The sequence below is a fragment of the Zootoca vivipara genome, chromosome 4 (genome assembly GCF_963506605.1).
Source record: "Zootoca vivipara chromosome 4, rZooViv1.1, whole genome shotgun sequence".
NCBI classification, from domain to species: Eukaryota; Metazoa; Chordata; class Lepidosauria; order Squamata; family Lacertidae; genus Zootoca; species Zootoca vivipara.
In genome coordinates, this window is record NC_083279.1 from 20651382 (window position 1) to 20669595 (window position 18214).

General features: G+C 40.7%; 1 protein-coding gene across 1 annotated transcript in view; it reads right to left on the reverse strand.

Annotated features, from left to right (window-relative positions):
- Positions 1-18214, reverse strand: part of NALCN (sodium leak channel, non-selective) — a 177166-nt gene that overhangs the window by 153978 nt on the left and 4974 nt on the right. The window contains 2 exon segments of the mRNA XM_060273369.1: positions 11780-11962; positions 13786-13937. Of these exon segments, the coding sequence (XP_060129352.1) occupies positions 11780-11962; positions 13786-13893 (291 nt within the window). The 5' untranslated portion in view covers positions 13894-13937.

Sequence of the window (18214 nt, forward strand, 5' to 3'; positions counted from 1 at the left end):
TGGTGTGGGGTCTACCTGCCCCCCAATATTTTATTCAAGTTGACACCCCTGAACTGAACACAAATCAACTGCCTACTGAACTGATAACACCTATTAAAACACAAGCAGTAGCACACAAGCTTAATAGTCACTGAGTATAATAAGAATAATGGCCGCACAATGTTAATTGCAAGCAGAAAAAAATAAATTGAAACAGATTGTTGTGCTATTCTAAGATCAAGGCTCCTCCCACTGGAATGGTCAGCAACACTTTAATGCCACAACTGGATACCGGCCAAACACATATAAGCAGCTAATTTTTTTTACGGATGAGTAAATTAATGATCTATGTGCAATGTACTTTCCTGACCAAGGACCCATGTGTGATCAGTTATAATGTTGGTGCAAAACTGATGCAACAAGGTTTGTTCAATTATCTGTATTCTATCAAATGTTATAGCCAAATAAACAGAAAAAGGAGTGTTTAGAGAGCCAATCAGGTGTCATCTTATTCTGGCAATGATTGCTCATAACACCACTTATTTTGGAGTAATACCATAAAATTATATATCAATGGAACTTTTGACAGAATACAGATAATTGAACAAACCTTCTTGTGTTACATTATTCATTAAATTATCTTTCCATTGATATACAATTTAATGGTATTACTCCAAAAAAGTGGTGTTATGAGTCATCAAACCTCAGGAACCTTTCTCCAAAAGGTTTCCACAATTTTGACCACTAGTGTAGCATCGTCTATAACTGCAGTGCAGAGTTTCTTATTTCCTCCCTCCCCTCATATGCATGAGTGTGTATATCCATCTATTGGCTCAAAAGCAGATTGCAAGATCCTAAAAATAAAGGAAGAGAATTGAAACTAAAATAATGACAAGTACCAAAACCCTAACTCAGTCCTTAAAAGAACTGGAAGAAGACTCAGAAGATATCATAGTTCAGTGGCGACATGTATGTTAAGTTCCCAGAAGAAGAAAATATAGATGATTACTCAACCAATGCCTGCCACCTGAAAACGGCTGGCCTCTGCTACAAAGCACTCCTCAGTCTTCTCTATTGACTTTCAGCCAAATTCACCTGGGAGTAATTTGTTCCCAGCTTGCCTTTGGCCCTAGCTGCTCACAAATCATGAAAGGTTTGTTGACAGGCTGGTCAACAGCTCATGCTGGGGGCTACTAAGCTGAGATTCATCTCCACTCAATACTCTTGTGTGTTCTTAATTTGCACCTGTATTTTTGTTTCCTCTGCCTTCCTTCTGCTAGTCTTTAAACCAGTTTCTTTAAGCAAGGGATTGAGAACCTGTGCCCACCCAGACATTGTTAGACTACAACTCACATCATCTGGTTATGCTGGCAGGGACTGGTGAAAGCCACAGAATTTCCATCACTTAATATGCAATTTGTCCTGAATTCCTTTCTGGTCCATTGCTTGCATGTCTGCTGTGGTTCCCTAGGCCTCTTCTTTACATCCTGGTCCCAGACCTTCATACTAATACCACTCAAAATACGGTAATTTGCCTGAAAAAACAATACCCTGACAGTAATTGGAAACACTCTTAAGCATCTCCCAAGAAGGCATTTTCTAAAATGGGATGGTGAACTGCATAAAAACGCAAAACTATTTTTAACCATCTCCTGAAATGTGTTATTCCAACACAATATAATATGAAACATATGTCAGTCTATGCAGTGTAATACAAGACACACACACACTAAACCTGGCTACTATTTTTTTAAAAAAATAATAAAGTAAAATATATTAAAAGCACATTTTAAAGGCCTGTTGGTGCAAAGGATTAGGAAGCAAAAATATTTTATTCTCTAAATGAAACTAATTAGCAAATAAAATAATAATAATTCCCAAAGTTTATAAAAGGAATACTGTATGAGCCAAATAAGAGGCACACAGAATAATTCAAATGCATTTTATTTTTCTGTGGAGTACACCCAGAACTTGCAAATAGCCCCACTGTGCAAAATCCAGTAATTTTACACCTACGAGCACAAAGTCTTGCCAATATAACTCCAGTAATCAGCAAGAACATTCTAGTGTATCAGGCACCGCAGAGATGTAGGATTAGCAAAATGGGAGAGCACAAAAGGAAGGGAAGAAGGGGGTTAGCTGAAACAATTAAGAAAGGTAGAAGAGGGCTGGAAGTTAAGAACCAAAGGGTAAGCATGTAATTTGGCTAAGGTTATCAATCATATTTGCTATGAAAGGCATCACAGTAAGAGACTGTCAATCACTTCCATGGTGAAAGACACGAGAGGCTCTGAAATTACCATTCAAGCATTTGACAGGAATAACAGAAAATCCCCCTGCAGCTGAATACAAAGATCCAAAAATTCAAGTTAGAACGTTAAGGTAGAAACCTCCGCAGAAAACTAATTGAAAAATTCCGCTTGGAATTTTGAACTGTTTTATGGCCTTCCTTCCGCTAGAGACTAAATGAAGTTTGCTTAGCACAAATACAGGAATAAATTTGGTGGAATATATATGTATACCTTGCCCTGTGTTGAGCAGATGCTAAGGAAAGAGTATTCTATAACTTTACTGTGTGGAGAAGAATGAGTCACACCTGAGCTACATCTACTGATACCAGGTTTGCCTGCACAGTAAATGAGTGAATCGATGTACAAAGGTCAATTAGTTACTCTTGAAGGCTATTATTCCCCTCTCCAATTTCCTTGTCCCAATCAAACAACAATAGATTTAAAAAACCTTCTTCCCCACCCCTTGTTTGCATATTTTATTTTCATAGTAGGGATATCAGTAACACTGCGTGCACCCAAAGTTGGGTTATATAATTCCACATAATTCCTCTACTTGCCTCAAGCCTTCAAAAAACTGCAAGCTAAACGGCCTTTACTCCCTGCCCAAGCTTCCTCTGTACACAAAGTGCTTATCAATTGTGTTTTTCCTGACCATGGTAAGCATTACTTATTTATTCCTAACTCATAGGGAAGAACTGGCTGGATGACAGAATATAAAACTATGGCTTTGCAGTGGATTCACAAACCAGGGTTTGCATTAACCATGGTTAAGTGTTACAACTATATTGAGCAAACCATGGTTAAGTCTTATCTCTGCCTCTTCCGCCATTCTGCCTAAAGATGGCAATAGGGTCTCATTACATCCTCTTCTTAGCAACTTCTGAGAACCAGGACTCAGTTGGCTAAGCCAAGACCCAAACAGAGAAGAAAGGGGATATTTTGCCCAGGCCCAGTGCTTCAACCTAAGCTGAAAGCTCATAATCATGGGAACAAAATGGAGGCTAAACTGTAAACAGCAGGTCTTGCTTGTGGGTATTTACGTAAATTGATTTCCCTGTGCCAACGTGGGATAATGTCCCTATCTCCTGGCTTTCTGGAAAAGCATGCTTGGTTTGCCCATCACATGATAAACCAAACATGTTGGTCACAAAGAATGGCAGGCTGATCCCCCAAACCAACCTGGAAACCTCAGATAGGAAGGCATGAGGGTCTGGATGAAGACTTCCTTACACCCCAGTAACTAGCACATTTGAAGGGGCCACAAGCTCTCCACCCCTCTTTTGTGATATATTTTCCAATGCTGCAAACAATCCTATATTTAATAGCATCTCTGGGACTGGCGAGCATGGTCTGACTAATCTGTATTTTTGCTAAACTACGCTTTTTCCTTTTCCTTTTTAGTATTTATACCCTCCCCCAATCAGGAAGAAGCAAAGGAAGAAACTGAGCACTGCAGGTGAACCAACTTGTAAGGAAGTGGGTGGGAAGGTATGCTCTTATTCTAAAGGAATTCACATTTAGCAGATGGTGAAGCTGGAAAGTCTCTTCTTGGGGGAATGGCAAATTGGAGAGAGGATATTTCCAGGTTTTGAAATGGTCTAGGACACTTTTTCCCCTGGTGCATAACTATTCACCACAGCATCCAATGCTATTTTTAAGCATTACTTATTTATTTTTGCTGGCTCTGCAGTTTTTCCATCAGATCTTTGGCTCAATCCTGCCATCGTACCGTACTTGTTTAGTTTTTAAGTGGCAAAATTCTTCAGCAAACGTGGATGGCCTCCCCCGCCCCAACCTCCTTCTTTAAGTTACATTTCAACATAAATGTCTAGCTATCAAAGACCTGGTGCAGGGTTCAGCAACTGGTGCCCTCCGCAGTTAGCAGCACAGAGGCAGAAAGAGGGAGCAGGGATGAAGCAGCGGCCTATGGAAATGGGGTTTGTGAAGAGGTCACTTCTGAAGCTGCAACAAATATGCACAGAACAAGCCAGCAAAGAGAGAAAATGTAGCTGAGAGGGATGTCAGGCACCAGAGCCAAATAGAGCTGCCAACAATTGCTTTGATAACAGGAACTGGATGAGCGCATTAAGCTTAATCTATTCAATTCCCTACAAATCAATACTTGCAAGTGATACCTGATACCTGGGCATCCGTTGAGGGCCTGGGGTGTGTGCAGGCCACACCCCAAATACAGATGCTTCTGTTTCTGTAAGGGCAGGATCTCCAGCCATGCTAGAGGCACACCTCTCTCCTGGCCAGATTCCCATTTTTATCCTCAGCCAGCCTCATACAGATTGAATGAGTTTGGAAATGCAATACAGATGTTTAAGCGATAAATGACCCTGTCCATGCCCATATGCAGGGAGATCCCCATATGGTGTATCTAAACCCTTCCTCCTTGCTCATCCAGCCCTGCCGGCATGTGCCTTGGCACAATACCAAGCCATTATGGGGAAGAAGATATCATTTCCTGACCTTACCAAAACTTTTCCCATCCAGGAGCCACTTGATGCTGCGGATGGTATAAAAGACAAATTAAGGTTCTGGTCAATGAATGTTTGCCAACAAACAAAACACCAGGCATTAGAGCAGGGACGGCATCTCCCCAGAATTCTCCACAAGCCACACCCTTCACTGCTCCTGCTTTACATCCTAAATAAATATACTAACAACAATAAAAATATATATACCCAGCACAGCTAGCTGGGACTCTGGGCGGCTTCTAACACATATAAACCATAACATTAAAAACTTCCCGATACAGTGCTGCTTTCAGGTGTTTTCTAAAAGTTGTGTAGTTCTTTATTTCCTTGACGTCTGATGGGAAGGCATTCATAGAATCATAGAGTTGGAAGAGACCACAGGGCCATCCAGTCCAACCCCCTGCCAAGCAGGAAACACCATCAAAGCATTCTTGACATATGCCTGCCAAGCCTCTGCTTAAAGACCTCCAAAGAAAGAGACTCCACCACACTCCTTGGTAGCAAATTCCACTGCCGAGCAGCTCTTACTGTCAGGAAGTTTAGGTGGAATCTTCTTTCTTGTAGCTTGAATCCATTGCTCCGTGTCCACTTCTCTGGAGCAGCAGAAAACCTTTCTCCCTCCTCTATATGACATCCTTTTATATATTTGAACATGGCTATCATATCACCCCTTAACCTTCTCTTCTCCAGGCTAAACATACCCAACTCCCTAAGCCATTCCTCATAAGGCATTCCACAGGGTGGGCACCACCACCGAGAAGGACCTCTGCTTGGTTCCCTGTATCCTCACTTCTTGCAGTGAGGGAACTGCCAGAAGGCCCTTGGAGCTGGACCTCAGTGTCCAGGCTTAACGATATGGGTGGAGATGCTCCTTTGGGTATACAGGGCCAAGGTTGCTTAGGGCTTTAAAGATCAGCACAAAGACCTTGAATTGTGCTTAGAAACGTGCTGGGAGCCAGTATAGGATGTGTGTTATATGGTCCCAGCAGCCACTCCCAGTCACTAGTCTAGCTGCCACATTCTGGATTAGTTGTACTATAGCTTCCAAGTCACATTCAAAGGTAGCCACACATAGAGCACATTGTAGTAGTCCAATTGGTTTTGCATGTCTAGGATGTGTCCCTGAACTCTGAAATGCCTCTTCTGGACAGAGAGGGGTGTGTGAGTGTGTGTACAGAGTTGCCTTTCATACATAGGAAACATTCTTACAACTGGCCCTTCCCATGACTGGCATACGGCCCTCAGGCAACTTCCCAGAAGGGAATGAAGTCCTCAGGTTGGGGGGGCGGGGATCCTTGTCCCTGATTTAGAGTAGAAAAGACATCTGGAAATCTAAAACATCAGAAATGTTCCTGTGAGACAAAATGAAGGCGAGGCATCCATGGAGGGGGTAGGGAAATACAAAGCTTCTTATTGCCTGTTTTCTCTCGAAACTAATCATCCATTTGCTACAGATACCATTTTGGAAAGTATCTGCCAGCATGTGCTGGAGCAGAGTTTTGATGGGGAAGTAGAAGCCTGTAATTGTACAGAGGTTATGGGAAAACATTTCTCATATGCTCATTAAATGTATTTATTGTGGTACTCTGCCTTAAGGGCTCTGGCCAGAAACATACTAGCTGCTCTTAGACATGGTGCTGCAGTTCTCTATTTCCCAGCTGTAAAATGGGACCAATGTCCTCTCTATAAATGCAGAACAGTATACAGTGGTTCCTTGGTTCCCAAACGCCAAAAACTCAGAAGTAAGTGTTTTGGTTTTTCGGAAGCCGAATATATGATGCAGCTGTCATCTATTGTTTCCGGGACACCTGCACCAATCAGAAGCTGCACCTTGGTTTTTGAACATTTCGGAAGTCAAATGGACTTCCAGAACGGACTAAGTTTGGCGCTTTTGTTTTTGCTCTTCATTTTGCATTTTTGTTTCTGAGGCTTTTTTGGTTAATTTGTTTTTGTGACTGTGTGGAAGCCAGTTCAGCTACTTACTGATTGATTGATTGATTGATTGTGTGACTGTCAGAAATAGATAAAATCCAAACAATGACTATCATCAGTGCAGGGAAGAAGAAAATAATAATTTTAATTTTCATCATCTACAATACTGTTTTATTTATTGTATAGTACAGTACATTGATTATTGCTTTCATTTTATGGATCAATGGTCTCATTAGATAGTAAAATTCACGTTAAATTGCTGTTTTAGGGGTTGTTTTTAAAACTCTGGAACGGATTAATCCGTTTTGCATTATTTTCTATGAGAAAGCCGCCTTGGTTTTGGAACGCTTTGGTTTTGGAATAGACTTCCGGAATGGACTGAGTTTGAGAACCAAGGTACCACTGTATATGCGTGCTGTATATATATATATATATACATATACTGCTTTATGTATTTGACTTTCTGTGTAGTGAGTGACTTGCTTCACCACTTTTGTCATCTAGAGCCATCCTGCTCAGCGTGTGCTGTCTAGTTTGGAGGGGAGATTGTGCTGGTCCACCATCACCCATCAAGATAACAAAGGTTCGCCCCTAGTCCCACCCACTCATGCAAAAGAAAGTGCCCTTATTTTCATCTGTGCCAAATTATCTAGGAAGCTTGTTGATATTGCAAAGTAAGTTTTGTAACCTTTCTTAAAAACACACACACACACACTCTTAGAGGAGTGCCACCTCAGCAGGAAAGGCTATTCAACTGGAGCACCCACCACGACTTCTGGCTGCACCTTTCTCTGCCCCAGATAGGTGGGGTGGGCCCTTGGGAAGGGCCCTATGGGAACCTGCAGTTGTTTCACATGCATTCATTTGGATGCAAAACACGGATCCCTTTGGAGCATGTGCAAAGGATCGACCCCTCCAGGAAAAGCAAAGAGATGCCCATGCCCCTCTGGCTTATTGCGGAGTTTCTGGTGTGCCCCAGCAACTGCACTTAAGCAGCGTAGCAATATCGCTTGATTGATTAGATGAGCAGACACCTGCAAACCCATCTCACAAATCGTTCTTACAGAACATTCTGCTGTGGTGAAGTCATGCACATGAAACCTTGAATTCATGAGAAATGAGATAGCAGAATGTGCAAAAGTCATTAAAATACTTGCCGCAAGGATAAAAGGTGAAAGTAAAACAACAAAGCAGCTGCAACATTTTGGAGAAACAGTGCAAAGCTCTTTCTAATATACAGTAGTATGCTTCCATTATCCCACTCGGGATGGACCACCACAGTTTATACCAGCCAAAACCTCTAGACAATCTTTTGTGGGCAGCCTTAGTCTAGTGGATTACAAAAGGTACCGAAGAACTGAGATGGTACAGTATGAGACCCTAAATCTCAGGCTCATGGGCTCAAGCCGCACATTGGGTAAAAGATTCCTGCATTGCAGGGGGCTGGGCTAATGACCTTTGTGGTCCCTTCCAACTCTATAATTCTATGACCCATTTCAGACTGCAGGGTAGAGTTGACAAAAAGGGCTTCAGACTGCTACTGCTATCTAGAAGTGCAACACAGGAAGGGCCACAGCCCAGTGGCAGAACTTTGCAAGCAGAAGGTTCCTGCTTCTGTCCCTGGAACCTCCAGAAGACTCGTTTGAAACCCTGGAGAGCTGTTGCCAGTCAGAGCACACAGTCCTGAGCCAGGTGGGCCAATGACTTGATACAAGGTTAGCCTCCTTTGAATTCCACGCAGTGTTGGGATGCAAGGCTTGCCAAGGGAAGCAGACACCCATTAATAAAAGATAGACATATCTGGTTTTTGCCACATTTGCCTAGCCTACATCTATTCCTCACCCACAAGCAGACATGCAACTCACAAATGCATAGCTTGCATCTTCAGTGTGTCCCCCCCAATTTTTTTTTAAATATAATACTAAGCTGGTGCTGCTGGTTTTCACTTTAACCAAAGCACATGGGGAAGGGAGGTCAAACTCTTTCCTCCCAAGCCACAACCCAAATGAAGATTGCCTTCCTTGCTCAAATAGCCCTAGCAGGCAGAGGATGCTCCCACTGGCATTATTCTAAAAATGCAAACTCCCCCCCCCCAAAAAAAAATCGTATACACACCGGGAGCCAAAGCGTAACTAGCATCACAACACGTGCTTGCTTTTAAAACTTTAAATAACAGCTACGTAATCACAACCAGGCTTGTGCCTACAATGAGTGAAAATGAATCATTTTTACCCCTTCCCTCTACGAAATGATCCAGACAAAAATTACACCCACCCCTCAAAGCAGCTGTTTGGCATTGGAGAGAAGCAGCTGGGAGTGGATTTCATTTGGACCACTGCTGGGGGGGAAATCATGACTGAGACTGTGGCACACAGGAAGGGGGATTTAGATCAGCTGATCTAAATCCCCCTTCCTGTGTGCCACAGTCTCAGTCATGATTTCCCCTCCATGACCCTTACTTAAAGTTTTTTAAAAGCACACATTTAATGCAAAATGTGGTTTGGCTAAGAGAGAGGACAGAATGGACTCCTTTTAAGAACAAGTAGAACTAGTCAAGAGCACTTTTATGAATGACTCATACCATTGGCTACTATTGTTACATGAAGCCCTCAACAGCTTGACACTATCTTATTTGAAGGATTGCCTTACCCCATAATTTCCCACTTTGATCCATGGAACTTGTACCTTTACAAGCTCCATATAATATTTGGTCTATACTTGCAAGGAATTGATCTTCTAGTGTGGCAGCAACCATGCTCTGGAACTTCCTGGTTATTAATATCAGGCAAGCACCTTTGTTGTATTGTTTCTGATACCTGCTAAAAGCCTTTTGTTTTGTTTTGGAAAGCCTACCCTACTCGGATGAGTAATTTTATTATGCCCACTTGTGATCTCCCAAAGCTTGTTTAAGATGTCCACTTTGGGAGGGTTAGTGTGGCCAATTCTTACTAGCAGTGAAAGGAAGGAGTTCGCCCCCCCCCCCCGCAGTCACTTTGAAATGTATATTCACATGGATTCCCCACTCAGAACCTGAATTTGGCAAAACTCTGAATGCTAACCCCTCTGCTGTATCAAGTTTGAACTACCTGCAAACACATGTATGGAGCTCCACCACAAGAGCACTACAACATGCCATCTCGGTCCATGTAAAGAAAAAAATACGAGCTAGAATTTTACTTAAATTGCATGATTTTATCAAGGCTGCAATATCAAACTCTCTTGAGGCATAATTTGGGTAATCGTGATACAGAACCTTTTGGGGGGGTGGGGTGGGGTACTAAGCTTAAGCAGCTCTGATCATTAAATATATATTCATTTCTCTTATTAACTGAAATTTATTTTTAATACACCCTTCAAGTGATCCCAGTGTGGGATGCGTCAAATATAAAATCAAACTAACAAAACAATTATTCAAGTGCATTAGAAAAATATGAACATCACCTCACATCACATCACATCACAACTACTTCTCCTTACTACGAAAGTCAGTAACCTAATACAGTGGTGCCTCGCAAGACGAATTTAATTCGTTCTGCGAGTCAATTCGTTCTGCGAAAAATTCATCTTGCGAATCGCGGTTTCCCATAGGAATGCATTGAAATTTCTTTTTTTTGCCCATAGGAACACATTAATTAAAATTTCAATGCATTCCTATGGGAAACCGCGATTCGCAAGATGAATTTTTCACAAAACGAATTCATCTTGCGAGTCACCATCGGATCGCAAGACGCATTCGTCTTGCGAAAAATTCGTCTTGCAGGGCATTCGTCTTGCGAGGTACCACTGTACATCAAGAATCCACATCACTAAAAGCCTAGCTATAGAGATAGGTTTTTAAAAGGTAAAGGACCCCTGACAGTTAAGTCCAGTCGTGAATGAAGCTGGGGTTGCGGCGCTCATCTCGCTTTACTGGCTGAGTGAGCCGACGTTTGTCTGCAGACAGTTTTTCCAGGTCATGTGGTCAGCATGACTGAGCCACTTCTGGTGAAACCAGAGCAGCACATGGAAATGCCGCTTACCTTCCTGCTGAAGCGGTACCTATTTATCTACTTGCACTTTGACGTGCTTTTGAACTGCTAGGTTGGCAGGAGCTGGAACCGAGCAATGGGAGCTCACCTTGTCACGGGGATTCAAACTGCCAACCTTCTGATCGGCAAACCCTAGGCTCTGTTGTTTAGACCACAGCACCAGCTGCCTCCAAAATCAATCAATGTTGGCGCCAAATGGATTTCAAGAGAAGGCTTTCCAAAGAATTGAAAGATTACAGCCCAAACTTGGGGTTTGTTGTAGTAGACTAGGGTACTACAAGGCCTTTTTGTTGATCTATATATTCAGTAACCTTTTAAACAGTGTCCCAAAAGATTAATATACAATATTCTGACTGAAAGTTGGCATATTATCCAATTTTTTTATATGACTTCTTATGCACACACACAGAGTCCCGCTTTTATAAAGACCAACATGAAACACATACACACACACACATAAAATGATGGGAGGGGGAATGGTAAAATACAGTAAAATAATAGAATGGTCTAATATCCTGATCCTAAACTTTATTATTTAATCAATGGGGCTTCTGTCAAATAAATATGCTCAGGATTGGAGTTTACACAATGACATCAAATCTTAGTCATTCTCAAAGGAGACCCACTGAAGTCAAAGAACTTAACTAATTGTTAATATAATTGTTCAGTTTTCAGTTTTAGAAATTTAACTGCTTGTTTTACCTTAATCCTGCTAATGAATTTAACTGTATACAAAAGCTTTTCAAATATTCCACAAATTTTCCCCATTCCTTGATGAAATTTCTTTCTTCTGGTTCTCTTATTGTTCCAGTATGTTTTGCCATTTCGGCATAGTCCTTTAATTTATTCTGCCACTCCTCCTCGGTCTTCTTTCCATTTATTTTAATGGGTCTATTCTGGATATTACCTAGCAAGATATTGCCCAACGTGATCCAACATAGGCTTCCCTCAGAGCCATGATGTTTTCTTCCAGCTAGTTTGTTTAGGATCAGGACCTAATGTACTATTTCTCATCCTTAAAAAAAAAAAAAACCCACACACATTAAAAAGTGTTTTAAAAGCTCACCTTGACTATGCCACGGATGTGCATCTTTGCTATCATCTCTGCTGTGTAGAGAAACATCAGTAGTGTATCTAGAGCAAAGGTCACATATTGAAGAGGAGGATAATGTTCGAAGGTCTTTGGGGTGTTCATGCAGACCGAAATAACACTGATGATGGCACAGATGCGTAGTAAAGAGTGCACCCACTGAAAAAATAAGAAGCAGTAACAAGGCTTTCATCACCTTCTTTAACAGTAAAAATATATGACATTTAACTATTCTTTTTAATGAGCTCTCATGACCTACAGTTTGGAACTTTTCCACTCAAAGAGGGAGAGAAGAATGCAGTTTATTTCTCTTTTGCAATTAAATCAGCTGTGCAAATCATTCAGATTCTCCTTGCTCTGTGCATTTCCTTCTCCCTGTCTTACCACCATCACTGCTGGAGATTAGAAACTATTTTCAAACAAAGAAAACGTGTGTAACTTTTAGAGTCTACACTTTATCAGTTATTCTCTCACATTCCTGCCAGTTTTTTTTTTTCCAGGAAGACTTTAGGTACCCAAACCTTAAGGCAGGCTTCCTCAAACTTGGCCCCCAGTTGTCTTTACCCTACAACTCCCATGATCCCTAGCTAGCAGGACCAGTGGTCAGGGAAAATGGGAATTGTAGTCTCAAAAAACATCTGAAGGGCCAAATTTGAGGAAGCTTGCCTTAAGGCATCCAACTAAGATATACTTACCGTAAGAGTAGATTCACTGAAATGAATGTGCTTACATTAGCCATGGCCATTATTTTCATTGGGTCAGGACTGACAGTGAACACAGTCCAACGTATTCAGGAATAAATAATTATAAAAAGTGCTAGTTCCATAATCTCAGAACTTGAAAATATATTATTCAGCGACATTCTGGACATTTCTAACTTCAGCATTTGATAACTGTTTTATCTCATGATATTTAATAAAAATCTGTTTCTACTCAAATGTATGCCACCCCACGTAGGTATGTATGAGTTCAGCCTGATTTCCTTATCAATGTTCTATGGAGAAGAAAAGCAGGGTTGAGTCTTTAGCTACTCTCTTTGAGATCAAACATGACATAGCCTAATTCCCAGTCACACACCTTTCCTACAATTTTTCATACGTTCACACACTGGTGAAAGCAATTTAACAACACCTTGAATTCAACGAGCACGTATTTTAATCTCTTGTATTAAAGTCAATGGGAATTAACAGGACTATGGCTTAATCATCCATATATATAAAAATGTAGGCATTGCGCGTGCGGAGGTCACAGCCTTTCTCTGTAACTGCTGAACCGCAATGTAACAAATTTGGCCACAACGTTCCATGCCCATCAGGGAGGGATCTGGCATAATCCCCCCCCAAAAAACCCCCACACCTATCACACCTAAAATAATTATTAAACACACAAAAAGTGGCGCCCAAATTAGACATCACCACCAGAAGCTCTGAAGACTCCAGCAGCATCCAATAGAAAGGCAGATCGCATGCTGCTGCCGCCTCCAAAGCTGCGACACCAGATGACATCACAAAATTCCACAGCAACCAACTGAAAACAGTCCAACTGAAAACAAGGCCCAGCTTTTTCAATAGGCTGCAGCATTGCCCAGCAGGGAAAAATGTGTAGGCCGCAGCATTGCCCAGCAGGCCACAGGCAAAAACAATCAGAATAAGGGCCTTTCACAGGATGGGGGAATCACAGGGATGAGGCACAACAAAGGGAGGGGGAAACACATAGCCATGGGGGGGGGAGGTAGGACCCTGAGTCAGCCAAAGCAGTGGAGGGGTGGGGACATTTTCAGGAACTTGCGTGGGTGGGGGAGTCTTATTTTTGAAACTTACAGTAGGGAAGTCAGGGTTGGGACAGGGCAGGTGAGGGGACTCTAAAGGTCCATTTAACAGAAAAAGGTCCACTTAACACAAAAACCCACAGCAACGCGTGGCCAGGCCAGCTAGTGCTCTTATATAAAGGGCTGAGACTTTAAAATATTTTGAAAAACTTACTGGTTTATTAATCCACAGGATATCAGCGTTGTCTGACAAAGATTCATCGGGACCAAAGTCTGTCACTGGCTGGGCCTCTACCCTTGAACTCTGTTTCCTTTTAAGCATACTGTACTTAAATTAGCTTTGGTTATCTAAAACTGTGAAATTTCCTGCAAAAGAAAAGAACATTGTCATGTCAAGAAACAAATAAAAGCCGCTTGACCATCTTAAATAATAAATTAATGCTCTGCCCAAACTACATAGGAAGTTTTGGTTAGCTTCACTTCACTTTCCTCCTGCTTCCTCAATCTAGCCTCCAAGAAATTAGGAATTGCTTGGTACATCTCAATTGCTGAAAAGTTCAAACGGGTTCTTGATATAATCAAAAGACCCAGACCACTTACAAATGTGACCAACAGTGTTAATTATTAAGATAAACAACTTAAAATACATTGAATAGTATAAAAATGCATTGAATAGTATATGTACTGGATGTATTGAATAGTTTATGTGAAATATGCAGCATTCGAAGAGATATATATGGAAAGGGAGGGTGGGAATTCAATAGATAAAATAACTTACAATTTATGTTAAAATTTGAATTGAAAAAAAAATATTTAAAATAACCTTTTGTAAAACAACAACAACAACAACCAGAAGCTTTTCTTTTAGGAATTGTAGGTGCCGAAATTCCAAGTGACAAGACTTTTCATGTATGCGACTACTGTTGCCCGGACACTACTAGCCCAGAGATGGAAAGAAGGCACAGTCCCTACCAGAGAAGAATGGAAATAGCCAAACTCGGCCCTCCAGATGTTTTGGGACTACAACTCCCATCATCCCTAGCTAACAGGACCAATGGTCAGGGATGATGGGAGTTGTAGTCCCAAAACATCTGGAGGTCCGAGTTTGCCTATGCCTGGATTAAACTGATGGACTATGAAATGGCAAAACTGACCAGAAGAATAAGGAATCAGGAAAGCCAAAATTTCGGCCCACAGAGGCTTTAAAACTCATATAATTAGAAAATCATTGTATAAGGTTTGGTCCAGGTATAAAGATTTATTAGAAAGGAAAACACCTAAATGGATTTCGCCCTTAGAGGCCAAGGCTCGAAAAAGGTTAAATATGGAGACCGGTTTGCTGAAATATAGAGATTTGTTGATTGAAGATGGAGACCAACTTAAGTTAAAAACTTATGAGGACTTGAAAGGTAAATTAGCTGATTGGCTCCAATACCACCAGGTAAATGAAGTGTTTAAAATGGACAGATTAGTTGGTTTTCAAACAGAAAAGTCAAAAGTGGAAACAGAATTGTTAGAACCCAAGACGAAAATACTTTCCAGAATGTACAAACTGTTAGAGTGGCATACGAAAGATGAACAAACAAAAAATGCTATGATTTTGTGGGCAAAAGATGTGGGACATAATATAATGATGGAAGACTGGGAAAAATTATGGAAAGAGACTATTAAGTTTACGGCGTGTAATTCATTAAGAGAGAATTTAATGAAAATGATGTATAGATGGTACCTTACACCAGTTAAATTAGCAAAGATTTACCATAATCATGATAATAAATGTTGGAAATGTAACAAAGAAGTAGGCTCTTTCTACCATATGTGGTGGACGTGTCCACTGGTGAATGACTTCTGGAATAAGATTTACAATGAACTTAAGAAAGTGTTGAAATACACATTTGTTAAGAAACCAGAAGCATTCCTAGTGGGCATTGTAGGAAAGGAGATCCCCAAGAAGAATGTATCTTTTTTTATGTATGCCACCACTGCAGCGAGACTCTTGATAGCTAAGTACTGGAAGCTACAAACGTTACCAACGATTGACGAGTGGCAGATGAAGATGATGGAATTTATGGAACTGGCTGAGATGACCGGACGAATCCGCAACCAGGGAGAAGAAGCGATGGAAGAAGAATGGAAAGATTTTAAATTGTATTTTAAAAAATATGCTAAAGTAATATTTTAGATTAGAAATTAAGCTGTAAATAAAACTGTGGAATATGTGAAGATGTTATTAAGAGGGAAAGAAGGAGTTTTATAAGGTTAAGATTTTGATATAGAATTTGCTAATTAGGAACGTGCATAAGAATCACAGGAAAGGGAACCAGAGGAGGTCCCAAATATACAATGTGAGGAGATAAGACATAATGTTTTATATGTTCTTGTTTTTTGTCTGCTTTTTGTATTTGTATTTTTCTTTTTTATCTTGTTTTTTCCTTACTGTGTTTAGTGTTTTGTTAATCCTTTTTTCTGGAAAATTAATAAAATATTATTATTATTATTAAAAAAAAGGAAAGCCAAAATTTCAATGTGGAATGGGGAAAATATACAATTTACCTTTTAAAAAAACAACACCATTGGAAACAATTAAAATTATTAGTAGGATTGGAATGAGGCTTGTAGTTAAAAGCTGGACTATGGTTTTATCAGAGATTTAATAGAATTGGACTAACAGAGAAGATGCAGGAGAAGAAGTTAACATAAGAACCACAAAAGGGGAGGAGAGAAGTCCAAGGGAACTTTTGGAAATTGTTTTATTTGTTTGCTTGATGATTGTTTGTAAATCTGAAAATTTAAATAAATTTATATATATACAGTATAAAAAATCTATAGATTTTTGTGTGTGAAAAATCAATAAATAAGTTTTTTTTTTTACAAAGGGCAATTAAAAAGAAAAACCCTACATTTCTAGTTTCTGGGGGAGATAACCCAATCTAGTTAAAGTCAATTCTCCATCTGTAGCTTACATTTAGAATGAATGCTGTCTATATCTTTTTTAAAACAAAACAACCACCATAGCAGGTCAGCACACAGTCATGGATTTATTAATATAATGTGAAGTCCTTTATTAACTTAGCAGGGACCATTTTTTCAACATGGTTGAATACTTTTTTCTCATATGTTTACTGAAGCAAAACCACAATATAAGAGGGTTTTTTTGTTCTGTTTTTAAGAGACAAACCTAACAAATCAAAGGTGCTAATTTTAGATTTTTGCCCATTACTGTATTCTATTCTCCTACATTCATTTTTCCTTTTGCACACCCCTGAGACATAATCAGTCAAATGCTTACCCACGTTTTCTATATGCACTCAGACACCCTGCCAAGCATTTCGTAAGAGGAAAGATAGATATACTTGGTTTACATATTAATTTGAAGGTCAAGATACTTTTTTCTGCAACACTGCAGAAAGATACTTTTTTCACATTCTGGCAGATTACGTTTGCTCTTTAGTATCACCATAAAACATAACACTCCCAACATGTTTTCTTTAAAAATTAAGGAAACTGGCAAAGCTGTGAGATTCTGGTTCTCAACCAGGAAAGGAGTGCTGAATAGATACACTGGCAAGCGATCAGGCTACAGTCATACCTCGGTTTAAGTACGCCTTGGTTTGAGTACTTTCAGTTTAAGTACTCCGCGGACCCGTCTGGAAAGGATTAATCCACTTTCCATTACTTTCAATGGGAAAGTTCGCTTCAGGTTAAGTAAGCTTCAGGTTAAGTACAGACTTCCGGAACCAATTGTGTATTTAAACCGAGGGACCCAGGTGGCGCTGTGGTTAAACCACTGAGCCTAGGGCTTGCTGATCAGAAGGTTGGCGGTTCGAATCCCTGTGACGGGGTGAGCTCCCGTTGCTTGGTCCCAGCTCCTGCCAACCTAGCAGTTCGAAAGCACGTCAAAATGCAAGTAGATAAATAGGAACCGCTACAGCAGGAAGGTAAACGGCGTTTCCATGTGCTGCTCTGGTTTGCCAGAAGTGGCTTTGTCATGCTGGCCAAATGACCTGGACGCGCAACCCCAGTCGGTCACGACTGGACCTAATGGTCAGGGGTCCCTTTACCTTTACCACTGTATTATGTAGAAATCCAATGCATACCGAATACTTGCACACAGTGAGAGGAAATAGTTGTTCACCTATATGGGTGAAATCCTAACCACAGCTTCTGGCCAGTGGGGCTTAATGGAACAACAGGAGCACATCCAAACCACTGCGAGTGTGTCAGCTGGGGCAGAAGGTGAGGGGGCAGGCCCCAATCGGGCCCAATGTAATTGCGTGACAGCAGCAGGGTCAACTTGTGATTCAATAAATCCTGGGACGGCAGAGCCTCTCCCTGGAACCTCACATTTCTGCTACTTGCTGCCCACAGCTTGTGATTAGAATGGAAAGGGCAAAACTACAACCTCAGGTTGAAATCAAGACTTAAATTACTCATGACAATCTCAACTTAGTCGTGACTAACTCAGCTACTCTGAGCTCCTTTTGAGGAAGATTTGAGGTATAAATCTAATAAATAATAACAACGAACTATCCCAAGTCAATTAGTTTCCATCAGTCTAAGACTCAGTTGGATGCAATCTTCTATACTTAATTTGTGAAACTTAAATGTGGCTTATTAATACAGTATATCTGAGGAGTTCTGTG